The 16,638-nt window shown below is 35.5% G+C and overlaps 1 protein-coding gene across 1 annotated transcript; it reads left to right on the forward strand.

The window, feature by feature from the left end:
- The first annotated feature begins 14,565 nt into the window (after positions 1–14,565).
- On the forward strand, positions 14,566–15,796 carry LOC130933192 (transcription repressor OFP13-like). The gene has a single exon (XM_057862745.1). The coding sequence runs from the start codon at positions 14,626–14,628 to the stop codon at positions 15,526–15,528; it is 903 nt and encodes a 300-aa protein (XP_057718728.1). The 5' UTR covers positions 14,566–14,625; the 3' UTR covers positions 15,529–15,796.
- Positions 15,797–16,638: the final 842 nt, after the last annotated feature.

Below are 16,638 nucleotides of genomic sequence, written 5' to 3' on the forward strand. Positions count from 1 at the left end.
AGAAAAAGCCAATAGCTCTTTAAACCAAAAGGTGAGAGCAAGGATCCAAGGCTTTGAGCATCAATGGTTAGGAGGGCCTAAAATAAATATCTTAGCCTAGGCAGTTCAAATGAGCTGCTTTCCTAACTATATGCTTGTGGTGTGAAGGTGTCAAGTGAAAAACTTGAGATTGAGCAGTTAAAGTCGTGGTCCAAAGCAAAGAGTGTGCTTAAGAACTCTGGACACCACTGGCTAGAGATTCTAGCAAAGCTAAATCACAATCCGAAGGGGTTCACACAGTTAAAGTGTTTGTGGCATTTATGTATCCAGTGGTAATACTGGAAAACAAAGTGCTTAGGGTCACGACCAAGACTCTAAAGAAGCTGTGTTCAAGAATAAAAAAGAACTGAACTAGGAGAGTCAATAATATCATCTGGATTCTGATTTTCTAAAGATGTCAATTATTCTGAGCTTCAATGGAAAGTGAGATGCCAAAACTATTCAGAAGCAAAAAGCTACTAGTCCCGCTCATCTAATTGAAACTAGGCTTCATTGAGAACTCTGAGATTTATTGTATCCTTATCTTCTTTTTATCCTACTTTATTTTTGGTTGCTTTGGGATAAGAACAGTTTAAATTTGGTGTTCTAATGAGCGGATATTTTATATGCTTTTTGGCATTTTTTTCATATAGTTTTTGGTATGTTTTGTTAAATTTTTATTAAGTTTTCATAGGTTCTAGTGCAAAATTCACATTTTTGGGTTCTACTTTGAGTTTGTGTGTTTTATCGTGATTTTAGGTATTTTCTGGCTGAAATTGAGGAGCTTGAGCAAAAGTCTGATTCAGAGACAGAGAAAGGACTGCAAATGCTGTCAAAATCTGACCTCCGGCACTCGAAGGATCTTTTCTAGAGCTAAAGGAGTATAAATGGCGCAATTTCAACAACTATGGAAAGCTAACATCCAGGGCTTTCCAGAAATATATAATAGTCCATACTTTGTTTCGGAATTGAAGGTCCAAAACTGGCGTTCAACGCCAGTCACCAGCCCCATTCCTGGCGTCCAACGCTCACAAGGTAGCAAATGGAGTTCAACGCTCAAAAGGGGGTCCCTAGCCAGCATTTAACGGCCCTAAGGGACATTAACACGTGGGAAACACTTAGGCTCAACCCAAACACTCACCAAATGGGCCCCATAAGTAGATTTTTGCACTATCAACTTAGTTTATCCTATTTCTGTAATCCTTAGTCATTAGATTAGTATATATCGGAGAAGATCACCCATGTTTAGGATCTTATTCCTCCCCCTTTTTCTATTTTTAAATTACATTGTACAGTATGAGTCACTAACCTACTAAGGTTAAGGTTAGGAGCTTTGCTGAGTTTCATGGATCAATAATATTACTACTTTCATTCAATATGTCTGATTCTATTCTCTTATACAACATCGTTCTTCATCTTATGAATTGAGGATGACCCGTAACAATCACCCTTGTTCTACATGGATTTTGTGCAATTTCTGACCCGGATAGCGTTGAACTAAAACTAGAGATTGTATTGCAGATTCCTATAGAGCATCTGAGCAACTTTGGATATGTGACATATAATCCCATTGACTATAGGTGCGTGAAGTTTCTGTGGCGTTAAGGCTAGAGTCAGAGAAGCGGCACTTTCTGATCTGGAAGATCTGCCTTGTCTGTGGCACCTTGAGTTGGATCATTGATAAACCCAAATTTTATGGTTTATCTTGTGTTGAATTTAGGAAATTTTATCAACTTTTCTCACATTTATTCAATGAAATAGCATGATTTTGTGAATGTCTCATAATTTGTACTTAAGAGTAAAAACATGCTTTTTAGGCCCTAAAATGGATAATTTTAATTCACTTTAATTCCATTCGATGCTTTGTTATGTTTGTTAAGTGATTTCAGGATTAGAAGGCAAATATTGGGTTGAAGGAATGAAGAAAAAGCATGCAAAAATGGAGAATTTGTGAAGAAATGAGGATTTGCTGAACTGAAGGCCACGCGCACGCGCCACCCTTGCGTACACGTGATTTGGAGATTCGCTAGCGATGTGCACGTGTCACCCTACGTGCACGCGTGACCAGGAAAGTTGCCAGCGACGCGTACGCGTGACCCATGCGTACGCGTGACAAGCGGCACGTGACCTCACTAAAGGCAATATGCTGAGGGCGATTTCTGAGTTCAAGGAGGCCCAAATCCAACTCATTTCTGATACTTTTGAACCCAAGGATTGCAATGGAATGGGAGGGGGAGTGATAGGATAGTTTTCATCATGTTGTAGGTTAGAATTCTAGAGAGAGAAGCTCTCCCTTCTCTCTAGAATTTAGGGTAGTTTAGGTTAATTCCTCTTAGATCCAAGTTTAAATTCTTGTTTTGATTTCAATTCTCTTTATATTTTAGTGTTCTATTGTCTTAATCTTCTTAGTTTCTCTAGTTAATTTCATGTTTTGCTCTCTTTTATGTTTATGAACCCTTGTTGGATTTAGTTTTCTTTTAATGCAATTTTATGTTTTCATGTCTTTTTATGTTTATCTTAGTCGCTATTGTTAATTTTTTGCTTATGTTAGTCATGGGTTTCATTAATTCTTGCATTTTACGATGTTTACTTTTATTGCACTCTAGGTGTTTGTTAAAATGTTTTCACTAGTTTTAGAGTAGCTTTCTTTACTCTTGGCCTAGGCTAACGGAATTGGGTGACCTTGAGTCATTGGGTCTCATTGATTTGGTGATTTGAGAACCCTTAGTGGTCAATTTGATAACCATTGACACTAGCCTACTACTAAGTCAATTAGTAGCAAGGTTAGGACTTATGGATTGATGTTGATCAGGCCTATTTGACGTACTTCAAGCTTTGAGGTAGATATTGTACGTACTTCAAGCATAGAGGTAGACTTAATGGGTTGGTCCCTCATAATTGTCAACACATGGTTTGTAGATAAGGATGGTGATCTCAATTCCCAAGTCTTAGCCAAGAGTTCTTTTCCTTTCTTTTATTAGTTATTGTTGTTTACTTTTTTGCTTTTATATTTCCTTGCCAATTACAAATCAAACCCCCTTGGTTCCTTCATAGCCAATAATTAAACACTTCATTGCAATTCCTTTTAAGACGACGCGAGGTTTGAATACTTCAATTAATTTTCATTGGGGTTTGTACATGTGACAACCAAACATTAAAATTTGATGTGGGAGTTATTAGTTGGTTTGGAACTATGCTTACAACGAAGTTCTTATTTCTATTGAGAAAATTCTAGACCGACAATAATTCTCATATCAATCGTGAAGGGAAGTGGATTACTTAGAGCTTCATCTTCTGCTATAGTGAGAAACCTAGAGGTGGCTTGATGAGAGGACACGAGTCATCTCAACGTGGTGGATTGCTGTAGTAGAGGAGGTTAACTTGATGAGAAGACATGAGTTAATCACTTACGGCGGCTATTGAAGGAATCAGAAGGTTATTGAAGAAGACAGTAAGAAAAGTTAATCCGGAAAGACAAAGCATCTCCAAAGCCGCAACCGTTCTATCACCATTGGATTCTTGTATCATTAGTAACATTTTATTTAATTAATTTGTTTTATGTTTTTCCGTGACAACTTATAATTTTCTATCCGCCTAATTAAGATCTGCAAGGTGTCCACTTCTTGCTCAAACCAACAATCCTCGTGTGATCGACCCTGACTAAAGCAAGGTGAATGCCACGAGGACCGACCTTGCTTTGATACCAAACTGACGCCGGGACGTCGCTTGGGCTCACCAATCTTGCGAGGTTAACAACTCCATTATGGTGACATAGTTTAGATTCATTAATCTTGGCGAGGTTAGCAACCTCACTATGGTGAAAATAGCCATAAACCCACCTTGGTTGGCCAAGCCAAGGATGCAGCTCTTACTCTCAAAGAGCCTAGAGGAAAATAAGCACACAGCTTATTTTATATTCAAAATCAACTTCAACTCTATTTCATAAATAAAAGGTACATAAGTTATTTATATTAGTAGGAGAAGGAAAAACATTCATAACTTGGACGATGTGGGACTAAAACATAACACAAAGTTCACTATCCTAAACAATATGGGATTTGTATTCCCTTATTACAATTAACTAATATAATTAACTTACTAACTCTACTTGCTCCTGCGTCATTCTCCCTAAGAACTCTTGCATGGAAGGACTTGTGATAGCAGATGATCAATCATTGATGAATCCACACCAAAAGATTGATCAATCTCATTGATGAATCCACACCAAAAGATCCTATTGGTGACTCCACACCAAAGACCCGCACTCACAAATCAGATAAAATTTTACAAGACCCGTGGCAACTGACGATCTCATTAACGAATCCACACCAAAAGATCCCATTAGTGAATCCACGCCAAAAACCTACACCACAAATCAAATAAAATTTCACTAAAGCAAGGTAAAGGCCACGAGGACCGACCTTGCTCTGATACCAAACTGATGCTGGGACGTCGCTTAGGCTCACAAATCTTACGAGGTTAACAACCCCACTATGGTGACATAGTTTAGATTCAGTAGAGCGAGAAGAGTTGTGCTCCTTATTGGCTTGTGAACCTTTTAAAGGACTCACCTTAGAGGATTGTTGAGGAGTCCATTTCTGCTTTGGAAGATTAACCACCCCCTCACTTTTGAGAAGCGATTGTTCTTCTTCTGTGTTATTTGCCTTTCAACCTTTAACGCTAGTCTTATAACATCATCCAACGTCCAGAATGGTTGTAGTTGGACAATGTTTGCAATGTCCTCATTAAGCCCTCCGAGGTAGCGATCAACAGTTTGTTCTTCAGGCTCTTAAACATATTAACTCCTAACAAAAGTTGATACGACACCATGCAACTTGGAGTGAGTTTCTACAATCTTTTCCATTTCTCCTTAAGCACAAATATGGGACTCAAAATAAGGTTGCCGATACCTTAAGCCAACGACACACTCTCCTTTCCACTTTACAAATTAATGTTGTTGGCTTTGAGGTTGTAAGGGAGTTATATGAGAGAGATAAAAAATTCGGAGAAATCTGGATGTGCTGCTTGCAACAACCCTATCAACAATTCTTCATTCAAGAAGGTTATCTTTTAAAGGAGAATCAATTGTGCGTTCCCCGTTGTTCACTACGCCGATATTACCCGGAACTTCGCAGCAGACAATCCGTACTGATGACGACTCGTACCAACAGCGAACGAACCGCACTAAGACCGTACCCACGAACCAAATAAAATTTTACTAAAGCAAGGTGAATGCCACGAGGACCGACCTTGCTCTGATACCAAACTGACGCCGGGACGTCACTTGGGCTCACCAATCTTACGAGGTTAACAACCCCACTATGGTGACATAGTTTATATTCACCAATCTTGGCGAGGTTAGCAACCCCACTATGGTAAAAATAGCCATAAACCCACCTTGGTTGGCCAAGCCAAGGATGCAGCTCTTATACTCAAAGAGCCTAGAGAAAAATAAGCACACAGCTTATTTCATATTCAAAATCAACTTCGACTCTATTTCATAAATAAAAGGTACGTGAGTTATTTATAATAGTAGGAGAAGGAAAAACATTCATAACTTGGATGATGTGAGACTAAAACATAACACAAAGTTCACTATCCTAAACAATATGGGACTTGTATTCCCTTATTACAATTAACTAATATAATTAACCTACTAACTCTACTTGCTCTTGCGTCAGCTCCTTATTTGAAATTGTACCTCTATTTATTTGTTTTGCCAGATTAACTAGAACTTTATGCTATCTCTGTGCTGCCCTTTGATTTTAGGCCTTTCATTTGTATTATTATTTTTAAATGAGTTGTGTTGATAGTTTTTTTAGTAGAATTGCAGCATCATGCTTTACTTTAATAAGGATGTTAAGCTAGCTTGATTGAGTTTATGAAATCATAGGCACAGTGATGATCTCTTGAGCATATTTTGTTTACCATTATTCTTTTAAGTTGATCAATTTTTCTGCTTTTTTTATCTGAAGATTCTGAACATGAGAATCTACTTTTCAGTTTTAGATTTCTAGACCTTAGCAAGTTCAGTCCTATTGCTCAACATACTGATTATTGCTTTGAGATGTAGTTTGACTTTGACAGGGGGATATTGTGGGACCACACTCAATTATGATTCTAGCTTTATTGCTGGGAAGCTTTCTTCATGTCCACTAAATTGCCTCCATGTGTGAGGTTGATTGTAATAATGTTAAAGTATTATATTTTCTATTAACTATCTGCTAATGCCAATGTAAGATTTAATCTATTAAGTAATTTAAGATCGCACATAGGATTTGATGCTCCATGCATAGGCTAGCCGACATATAAGGTATAAGATGCAACCTGGTAATTATGTCATTTATAAGTTGATCTTTTCAATTGTATACATTGATATGCCTCTTTGTTTCAAGTCTAGATTAGATATAATTTGGGAGGTTTATTTGATTTAATTGTATGAGACTAATGATCTAATTCACATATAGAGAACAGAGTTTAATCCAATTCCGAATGAGTTGATAATTAATGATGTAGTGACACCTATTATTATAATTTATCTTACAATTGAATTAATACTAATGGGTATTTTTTTAACTAAAAGCCTAATAAATCCATGCATCATACACTATACTATATATACATTAGTCAATATAATCAATGCACATTTCTTCTATTTTAATATTTAGTTAAGTTTAAGTTTATTTTTGTTCAAGCTTTCGATAGTTATCTATCCACTACTGCTGCCACTTCTTTATTCTGCTGCTCCTATGGTACTATAATTATGTGCTACTGAATAGCTATTCGCTGCCGCTGCTACCTTTCTAATTCTGCTTCTGCTGTGCTACCACTTTGCTGTTGTTGTGGTATGAACTAAGATAGTAATTAAAGTTGGTTTATGTAAATTTCACTACATCTATTAATTTGTTATTGATGTTATGCGTGTAACTTAGTGCTTTCTTGAGGCACTCATCACTTTAGAACCTTCTTTAAGTATTGCTGAATTTTTTTTTTTGTTATTTTATGTCTAATGCCTTTAAATTAATTTGGAGGCTTGCACAACATTGTCTCTTAGTTAATTAGAAAGCTAGATTCGTAGTTAGTGAGACTAATAGTAAGGACTTCAATCTACAAAACTTAGCTATCTATTTGAAATATATAGGTTTTCGATGGATGTGTCCAAGGGCTGGATGGATACACCACGTCATGAGAAAGAATATCAAGTTGGTGTAGAAAGATTTTTACACTTTGCTTTCTCATCAACGAGAGTTCCTCAAGGGGATGAAATTCAATGCCTATGTGCAAAGTGTTGTAATAGACTTTGGATAAGGAGAGATGACGTATATGATAATCTAATATGCCATGGTTTTGTAGAAGGTTATAGGCGGTGGTTTAATCATGAGGAATCACTTATTTCTATGGATATTAATAGTGACATAGACGGTGAATATAACTGCAATGATAGAATTGATGAGTTACGTGATAGATTTAGAGATACTACACAAGTTGACGGATAAAACTGGGGTCCAACAAATGTACAAAGGAATTTTATAAATTGGTAGATGAGGCAAGCCAAGAACTACACCTTAGGTGTAAAGGATTCACAAGATTATCATTTATCTTCCGTCTTTACTTATTAAAATGCTTGCATGGTTGGAGTAATGCGTTGTTTACTTCTCTCTTGAAATTATTGAAAGAAGGAATGTCATATTTGAATATTCCTACTTCTTTTGATAAAACCAAGAATATGGTGAAGAACTTGGGTCTTAACTACCAAAAGATCGATGCATGTCGCAATGACTGCATGTTATATCGGAACGGGTATGAGAATGACTCATCTTGCCATGTCTGTGGAACATCCCGTTATATTTAGCATCATGTAGAAGAGGATGATGTTACCTGACAAACGGATTTTTGCGTGGTTTAGAATTTCACAAATATATTCTCGTTGAAAGTATAGCTTCTAAACCAATAAAGAATCCTTTCGTGCAAAAGTTTTGGTTGTCACAAGTAACAAACCCCCTAATAAAATTGATAATCGAAGTATTTAAACTTCGAATCGTCTCTCAAGAAATTACAGGGAAGTGTTCTTGTTATTGGTTATGTAAAGGTATATTTTAGGGTTTTTAAAAGATAAGAAGCAAGAATAGTAAATGGCAAAAGGAATAAACTAATAACTAAAAAAGCTCTTGGCAAGGTATGAGAACTGGATGTCCTATCCTATTTATCCTTATCAATTGTGATGAGAATTATTCATTGCTCCCACTTGGTCAACCTCTAACTATGAAGATATGTCAAGTGGATAAATCAATTTGATTTCCCAAGTCCTAGTCAACTCCTATGGAAAGACTAGAGTTAGTGGAATTCAAATCAACTAGCAAACATAACAATTATCCATCAACAAAGGAGTTTGATAACTCAAGTGTCACCAATTACTCAACCAAAGCCAAGAGATTCAATAATAACAAATGGAGAAACAAACAATAAACATGAAATACCTCAAATTGCATTAATAAGAGAAATCAAATATAACATGAGAATTCATAAATTAAAGTAATAGAATAAATAAAAGTAGAAGAGAAACTAAATAAAAGGAACATCGAACCTGGAATTGGAAAGAAATAAACCTAAAACTAAGAGAAATCCTAAATCCTAAAACCTAGAAAGAGGAGAGAGCCTCTCTCTCTAGAAATTACATCTAAAACCTAAATTTGTGTGAATGAAAAGTTGTCTGATGAATGAATGATTCCCCCACTCTGCAGCCTCTAATTTATGTTTTTTGGGCTGAAAATTGGGTGAAAAGTAGGCCAGAAATTGCCCCCAGCGATTTCTGCAGTCACAGTACGTCGCGTATGTCACGCGTACGCGCCAGGTGCGCGCCGACAGACTTTTCGCCAATGTGCGTATGCACGTCAAGTGCGCGTGCGCGTCGCATAGCTTCATGGCCACTATAGCAAATTATATATCATTTTGAAGCCCCAAACATTAGCTTTTCAACGCAACTGGAACCGCCTCATTTGGACCTCTGTAGCTCAAGTTATGATCGATTGAGTGCGAAGAGGTCAGGGCTGACAGCTTTGCAGTTCCTTCAGCTTCTTGTATTCCTTCCACTTTTGCATGCTTCCTTTCTATTCTCTACGCCATTCCTGCCCTGTAATCTATGAAAACACTTAACACACATATCAAGGCATCGAATGATAATCAGAGAGGTTTAAAATTAGCTAAATTAAGACTAAAGAAACATGTTTTCAATCATAGCACAAAATCTGGAAGAAAAATGTAAAACATGCAATTTACATGAATAAATGTGAGATTAGTGGATAAAATTCACTCAATTAAGCACAAGATGTACCACGAAATAGTGGTGCATCATTACCTCATCTAGAAAGCCTCGCAAAGTTGCTGCAAAAACTCTAAGGCATTTTCCTTTAATTCCCATACTTCAACGGCTTTTTATGTGCACAAGAACTATCGAAGCTATGTCTTGGAATCATAATGAGCGTGTTAAAGACGGGTCGTTAAGGCATCCTGCTGATGGTGAATCTTGGAAAGCATTTGACAATTGACATGAAGATTTTACAAATGAGCCTCGTAATGTGAGACTTTGGTTAGCAAGCAACAGATTCAATCCATTTTGAACTTTGAGCAGTACACACAGTACATGACCTGTTGTTCTGATGGTGTATAATCTACTCCCTTGGATGAGCATGAAGCCTGATTATTTTATTCTATCTTTACTCATTCCTGGACCACAATCATCGAAAAATGACATTGATGTCTTTCTTTAACCATTGATTGAAGAATTAAAAGAACTATGGAGTCAGGTGTCGAAACATATGATTTCAAAGAAAACAAAACATTCAACATGAGAGCATGTCTTTTTTGGACAATTAATGACTTTTCTACGTATGCTATATTATCTTGATGGAGTAAAAGGGAAAAATTGGCTTGTCCATGCTGTAATGATGAGACTTCATCTATCTATCTGAAACATAGTCACAAGACTGTCTATATGGATCACTGAAGGGTTTTACCCATGAACTGTCCATGGAGGCATAATAAAAGATCTTTCAATAGAAAAATTGAACTCAGGTCTTCACCGCAGTTGTTAGAGGGTTCAACTGTATTTGATATATTGCCGGAGGTAGATAATTCTTTTGGGAAGAAGCAAAAGAGATCAAAGAATGGCATATCAAATTAGAAAAAGCGGTCAATCTTTTTTGATTTACCATATTGGAAGTACAACATGTTTAGACACAATCTTGATGTCATGCACATAGAGAAGAATATAGTTGATAGCATAATTGGAACTCTTTTAGATATTTCCGAAAAGACAAAAGATCATACAACTACTCGTTTTGACCTTAAAAACGTGGGTATCAGGAAAAACCTTCAACCAAAAGATACGAAGGATGGTAAAAAAACTATGTTAGTAAAGGCATGCTTCTCAATGACTCCAGCAGAGAAAACAATCTTTTGTAGTGTGTTGAAAGCGGCAAAATTACCAGAAGGTAGCGCTTCCAATATTGCTCGATGTGTGCATGAAACAGAAACGAAAATTTCTAGTTACAAGACCCATGATGCTCATTTCATGTTGCATTACTTGTTCCAAGTACCAATTAAGAGCATACGTCCTGACCATGTTGTCATCGCTCTAGTTCGATTATGTTCATTTTTTGCCGAATATGTCAGAAGGTAATTAGCCTATATGAGATAGTTAACTTAGAAGCAGAGATTGCTGAGACATTATGCTAATTGGAAAGGATTTTTCTTCCTAGATTTTTTGATATAATGGTGCACTTGCCTATTTATTTGGCAAATGAAGTGAGGTTAGGTGGTCCAGTTCAACATCATTGGATGTACCCTGTTGAACGGTATATATACATACTAAAATCGTATGTTTGTAATAGACGTTATCCAGAAGGATCTATTACCGAAGGATATGTGGCTAATGAGTGTATAAATTTTTGCTCAAGATATTTGCATGAAGATGTTCAGACAATATTCAATAGAATTCCTCGAAACAATGATGAGTGTGTTTCAGATGAGTTGTGAACTCCTAGTTTGTTTCCAAGCAAAGGATGTCCCCTTGGTGAAAAAATGGGAGGTGAAATTTTTTCAAGGACAGCCTATAGGTCCAACCAAGGAGATTGTATCTGACCTCAACCAACTATTGGGCACAATAATTAGAAACCCTTGTTTTATGACTTTGCTATATACTAGTTGGCATGGTGTGCCTAAAAAACTCAAAGAGGACATGTAGGAGTATGTCATTGTATGTAAATATGGCATTATGGATAATCTCTTGTTAATTTATTTGTCACATTATTTGTGCTAACCATTGACATTCTAATGTGTTGTGTTGCATAGCAAAAGTTCGTTCTTCTCACAAGTTCAAAGCCGTGGGTAATGCGGAAATTTTGTTGTGTATGAAAAAAATACAAGGGCGAAATAAAAAAAAGAACATTTCTTGAAGTACAACACAAAGAAAGAAACGATAAAGCACCAACCATTAGAGATTCCCGAGGTTCAGTTTTGCAAACTAATTCGGTATTGGAGTCTTCTAGCTATCAAGATAATATTGTCTTTTATTTCTTCCTATGTACCATCAAACATACTATCATTGATTTTTCATGTTCCTAAACTTAGGTGTTTTGAAGAAAAGTGACATGATGTCTTGTAAGAATTATAATATCTCTTCTTCATGTTTATATTTAGGCTATCTTTGCTAAGAACACTGAAAATAGGTCAAAGCAAACATGTCTTCACCGAATGGGATCCACAAAGTTTGGAATAGTGCATCAGCGGCTGGTAATATAACTTATTTTTTTGTGATTTCTCTTTTATATATATTCATGGTGTAGTTGTCTAGTTAGTATGCTTCATGTAAACTTTTCTCTATGTACTCTAGAGCAATTCTAAAGAGAACAGTGAAAAATCATCAAGGACTGAAGTTTTCATAGCAACTCGCACAAGTAAAAAAAGAAAATAAATTGATGCTAAAACACAAACTACAATTGTGAGTTATTTGTATTTGTATTTAGATATGTACAATATGAATTATAAAGTGATTTCTATTTATATTGAGTTAACGCGACTTTGTATTTTATTGGTTGTTGCTTTTTGATAGACTGAACTTCAGAACCATTTAGAGGCAGGAGAAAATGATGAAGATGCATATATATGAGTGCTAAGAAAGGACCAACCAGGTCAAGTTCGTTGTTATGGGGCTTCGATTACAAGAAGCTCTCTTAAAAAGGATGAGGAGATTCGCCACATAAAAGTTGAATACAACACTAAGATCTCATCATTAGAGAAGAAGATGGACGGTGTATGTGGTTTATTAAAGGTATTGGTGCACCAAATCAATCCTGGAATGAGCGATGAAGAGATAGCAGCCTTAGTGCAAGCTGCCCAAAATTCTCCTTTGGATACCTCAAGTAGCAGAGTAAGAAATACCCCTCGCTCCTCCGAATCAACTCACATTCCACACAAAAATGATTTAAGTAATCTTTTCCATTTTCTTGTCATAGAGATATACTAATAAAAAGAAAAAAAACAATGGTTACTGTCATGTTGCTCCAGATTTTAGAATTTCATTTTTCATGTTAATTTTTTTGTTTATAAATCATGTTATTGTTGCTGGCTGAATAAGCATTGTTAAAATACTATTTATTTTTGTAAAATACCAATTATATGTTATATAAAATTGTTGGGTTGTGAAATCAAATTAGTATAACAATTTTGCCTTTTTAATATTATACATATTTAAATGCGACCAATTACCAATAAAATGATATATATTGCATGCATTTATGTATTGAAAGGAACATTTTCTTTTTTCCTTATATCTTACTAAACTAGGATGCATGAGATCCCTTAATAATATAAACAAATTAGTGAGTATTAGAAATTCATGAACTTATGAAGGACCTGAATCTGCCGTACGAGTCACTACTTTAGCACTAACAAAATTCACTCAAGTTGGTGAAATTAATTGAGTTTAATTTTTGTCTAAGTGCTTGATATGATACAATACACATCCCTTTAAAGTTACTACCTAACATGCATTGCCTTACATCTTGAGCTGCTAAAATTGAAATGTTAAGTTACGTTCTGAAAAAGTTGTAGGTGTTCATTTGTGTTTTATATTTTGGAGGGCAGTGGTCAAAACAATCTCGTTCACAATGGATGATACATGAAGTTTTATATTTTGTAATGAAGTACAAGAAGTAGATAATATAATAGTTGTTGGAATCCTAATTCATGTATTAGGAATTAATGGGTAGTTGTTATTTTGGTATTTTGTTAGAGCATGTTATGTGATTACACACTTTTTTTTGTGACAACTTTATGAAAGTTGGATTAGTTGATTTAAAATTATTGGTCATTGACTAAATTATAAAATTATCTATGAATTTTGTAAGATTTTATTACAAAGATTAAAAAGAATAATTAGGTTATTGACCAAACTTATAGCCACGCTTTAAAAGCGTGGCCATATGGCCATATCTTTGTCTATTGCCACGCTTTTCAAGCGTGGCCATATCTCCTCTATTGCCACCCTTATAAAGCGTGACCATATCTCCTCTATTGCCACGCTTCTAATGTGTGGCCATATCTCCTATATTGCCACGTTTTAAAAGCGTGGCCCTATCCTCCACATACGGCTACGCTTTAAAAGCGTGGCCATATCTTCTATCTACGGCCACGTTTTTAAACGTGGCAATCTGTAAAAAGCGTGACAAAAAAAGCGTGGCAATAGAGCAACCGTCACTCTTGCAGACGTCACCTTTTCATCAAAAGTATGACGGTAGTTCAAAAAACGTGGCAAAAAGTTATCACCACGCTTTTTATAATTTTTTTGTCACGTTTTAAAAGCGTGGCAATAGAATTATTTTCTTGTAGCGAGAGAATTACAAAGGAAAAGAATATATAACGTTGTTTTTGAAATAGTTATAGGGACTATGTCAATCTCATTTTTGAAACAATTACAAGAACTAATTTGTCCATCTCGTTTTTAAAATAGCTACAGAGATTGATTTATTCATTTTGCTAGAGACATAGACACTTAATAACTATGTGTACAAATTAACATGTTATATCAATAATTATGTTAGCGAATAATGAGTAATAATAGAGAAATCTGGCCAAAGACTATGGTATCTATTATCTAATGAAGATAAGTGTTGGAATCGAATTGTATTGTATATTAAATTCTTTTGAATACTAAAGTGTTTCCTTTTAAAAAGTTTATTAGAGACTGATTTAAAAATTATTCCATTATAAAAATTTAAAATACAAGCGTAATGTTATTTTTATTATTTTTGTATTTTTTTAATGGTACACCTATAATTTTTAAAAGTGAATGATAAAAAATAAACAATATTAACAAAATAAAAAAATAAACAATAAAAATATATAGAAAAAATAATGCAACTATCATTTCTCAATATATAAATTTGTGATAGGGAGGTGACCCCAGCAAAGCAATGCATGATGCATCAGCTTTCCAGTTGTTGTCCCTACCTGTACCACTCCTTTAAAACCTTCCTTCCGCACATCAAATCTCCAAATTTTCCTTAACTACATTTATCTTAAAACGGAAAAAATATAGAAAAAAAAAAGATGGGCAAAAAAATGAAGCTCCCCTCTCTTCTCAAGAACACTTCTGCTTCTTCTTCTTCTTCTTCGTCTTCTTCTTGGGCTTGGCCTTCATGTCACCAACCAAAAACCCACTCTTTCAGAGCCACCAAAGAAATCTTCAAGACCTACTTCGACGCCACCGTCACCGCCATGGACACGCTACTTCTCAACACCTCCGAAGACTCCTTCTTCACCGTGTCTCCGGACTCCACCAGCTTCTCAACCACTTCCGACGACGACTACACACCGTCAACAAAAGACGACTCATCTCTCGAGACCGTCATTCGCGGCTTGCGCCACCGCTCCGACCGCCTGTTCTTCGACCCGGACGACGGCAGTTCCATCATAGAAGCAAAATCAGTAACCGCAACGGGAACGGCGGGAGCGTCGTGGTCGTTGCCGTTGTTCAAGGACAGCGTGGCGTTGTCCATGGAGTCACGAGATCCTTACGTGGATTTCAGAAAGTCCATGGAAGAAATGGTGGAGGCTCATGGAGTGAAAGATTGGGAAGGTCTTGAAGCGCTTCTTGGTTGGTACTTGAAGGTTAATGGGAAGAGCAATCATGGATATATAGTTGGTGCTTTCGTTGATTTATTAGTCTCTCTTACACTTGCTTCATCTTCTTCTTCTACTACTTCATCTTCTGATTCTCCTTCTTCTTCTTCTTCCTATTCTCCTTCTTCTCCTTTGTCCTTTTATAGTTCTTCACTCTCTTCCTCTTGTGTTTCTTGCTTGGAGGCTGAACAAGAACCACAAGAGGTTGATGATGGTGATGATAATCATACTCCTCCTGCTTCTTCGTCTTCGTTGTTGGAGCAAGATAAGGAGAAGATCAAATATGAACATGTTGCTTCTTCTTCTTCATCATCTTCCTCAAAAGTCTAAGTTTTTGTTTATCATAAAACTATTCATCATCAAAGGTTAAACTTATTAGACAGATATATGTATCGAAAAGAATTGTATTATTGTTGTGTACTTTTTAGGCTCCAAAAATTCTATTATTATGTATCTCTTTTTTGGAATATATCCGAATTTTATTATTCGGATGGACTGATCTGACTCATAGTAGATTGTATCTGCTACTCTTAACACGATATGTGGCTTCTAGCAGAATTGTAATTTATTAGTATAAGTAACAATTTCTTTTTCATGATTTTCATGGCGAGCTAATTTCTTATCCAATATATGTGCGCTGGCCTTCATGGAGGGGAACTTGAGAGTATTATCACTTTCTATTTTTCCCAATTTAATTATGAGAATGTTTTAAAAACTAAGCTTACACAGTTAATATTGCAGTCAATACCAACGTATATACGAAATACAATATTGAAATTAGGAAATTAGTTGCTTTAATATTATTTCTTATCATTCCACTTTAATTATATATGTTCCTGCATGAAAGACACATACATAGGGGTGGAAAATCCTATTTTTGTCTTAATCTTTATTATGCTTCGTTCACTGCCATTTATGTAAAAAATATTATCTCTTATCAAATCTAATTTATATATATGGTTAAATGACACCAAAATTCTCAACCAATTAATTGCATTAATTAAATTTCATTACGCAGACAGTGTCACTATTTGTTACTGAATTTGAAAATAGTTTTGCTTAGCAAACATTAGGTTATTTGTAGAAATTAATTCATAAACGTGGTAGCTAGAAATACAAGAGAGTTAGCTAGTTAGGTTAGTGCTTTGCTTCAACGGCATTGTGATATTTATGACATTCAGAGTTTCATGCGAGTAACTTGTTGCTATAGCCATACCTTTTAGGCTTTTACTCTCTTGTTCCGTACATGTTTGAATTTGGAAAAATTAATATGCTAAGCAGAGACAAGAAAAAAACATAACATTTTACCTATTGAGTATGGTGGCTACTCACATAAAGTTATCTTTACGCAATATGTGATGAAAATAATATATAAAAATTATTATATAATAATTTAATCAAATATATTAAATTATTTTATTATTTTTATTTGAAAATTTT

This window comes from Arachis stenosperma, chromosome 6 (genome assembly GCF_014773155.1).
Source record: "Arachis stenosperma cultivar V10309 chromosome 6, arast.V10309.gnm1.PFL2, whole genome shotgun sequence".
Lineage (NCBI taxonomy): Eukaryota > Viridiplantae > Streptophyta > Magnoliopsida > Fabales > Fabaceae > Arachis > Arachis stenosperma.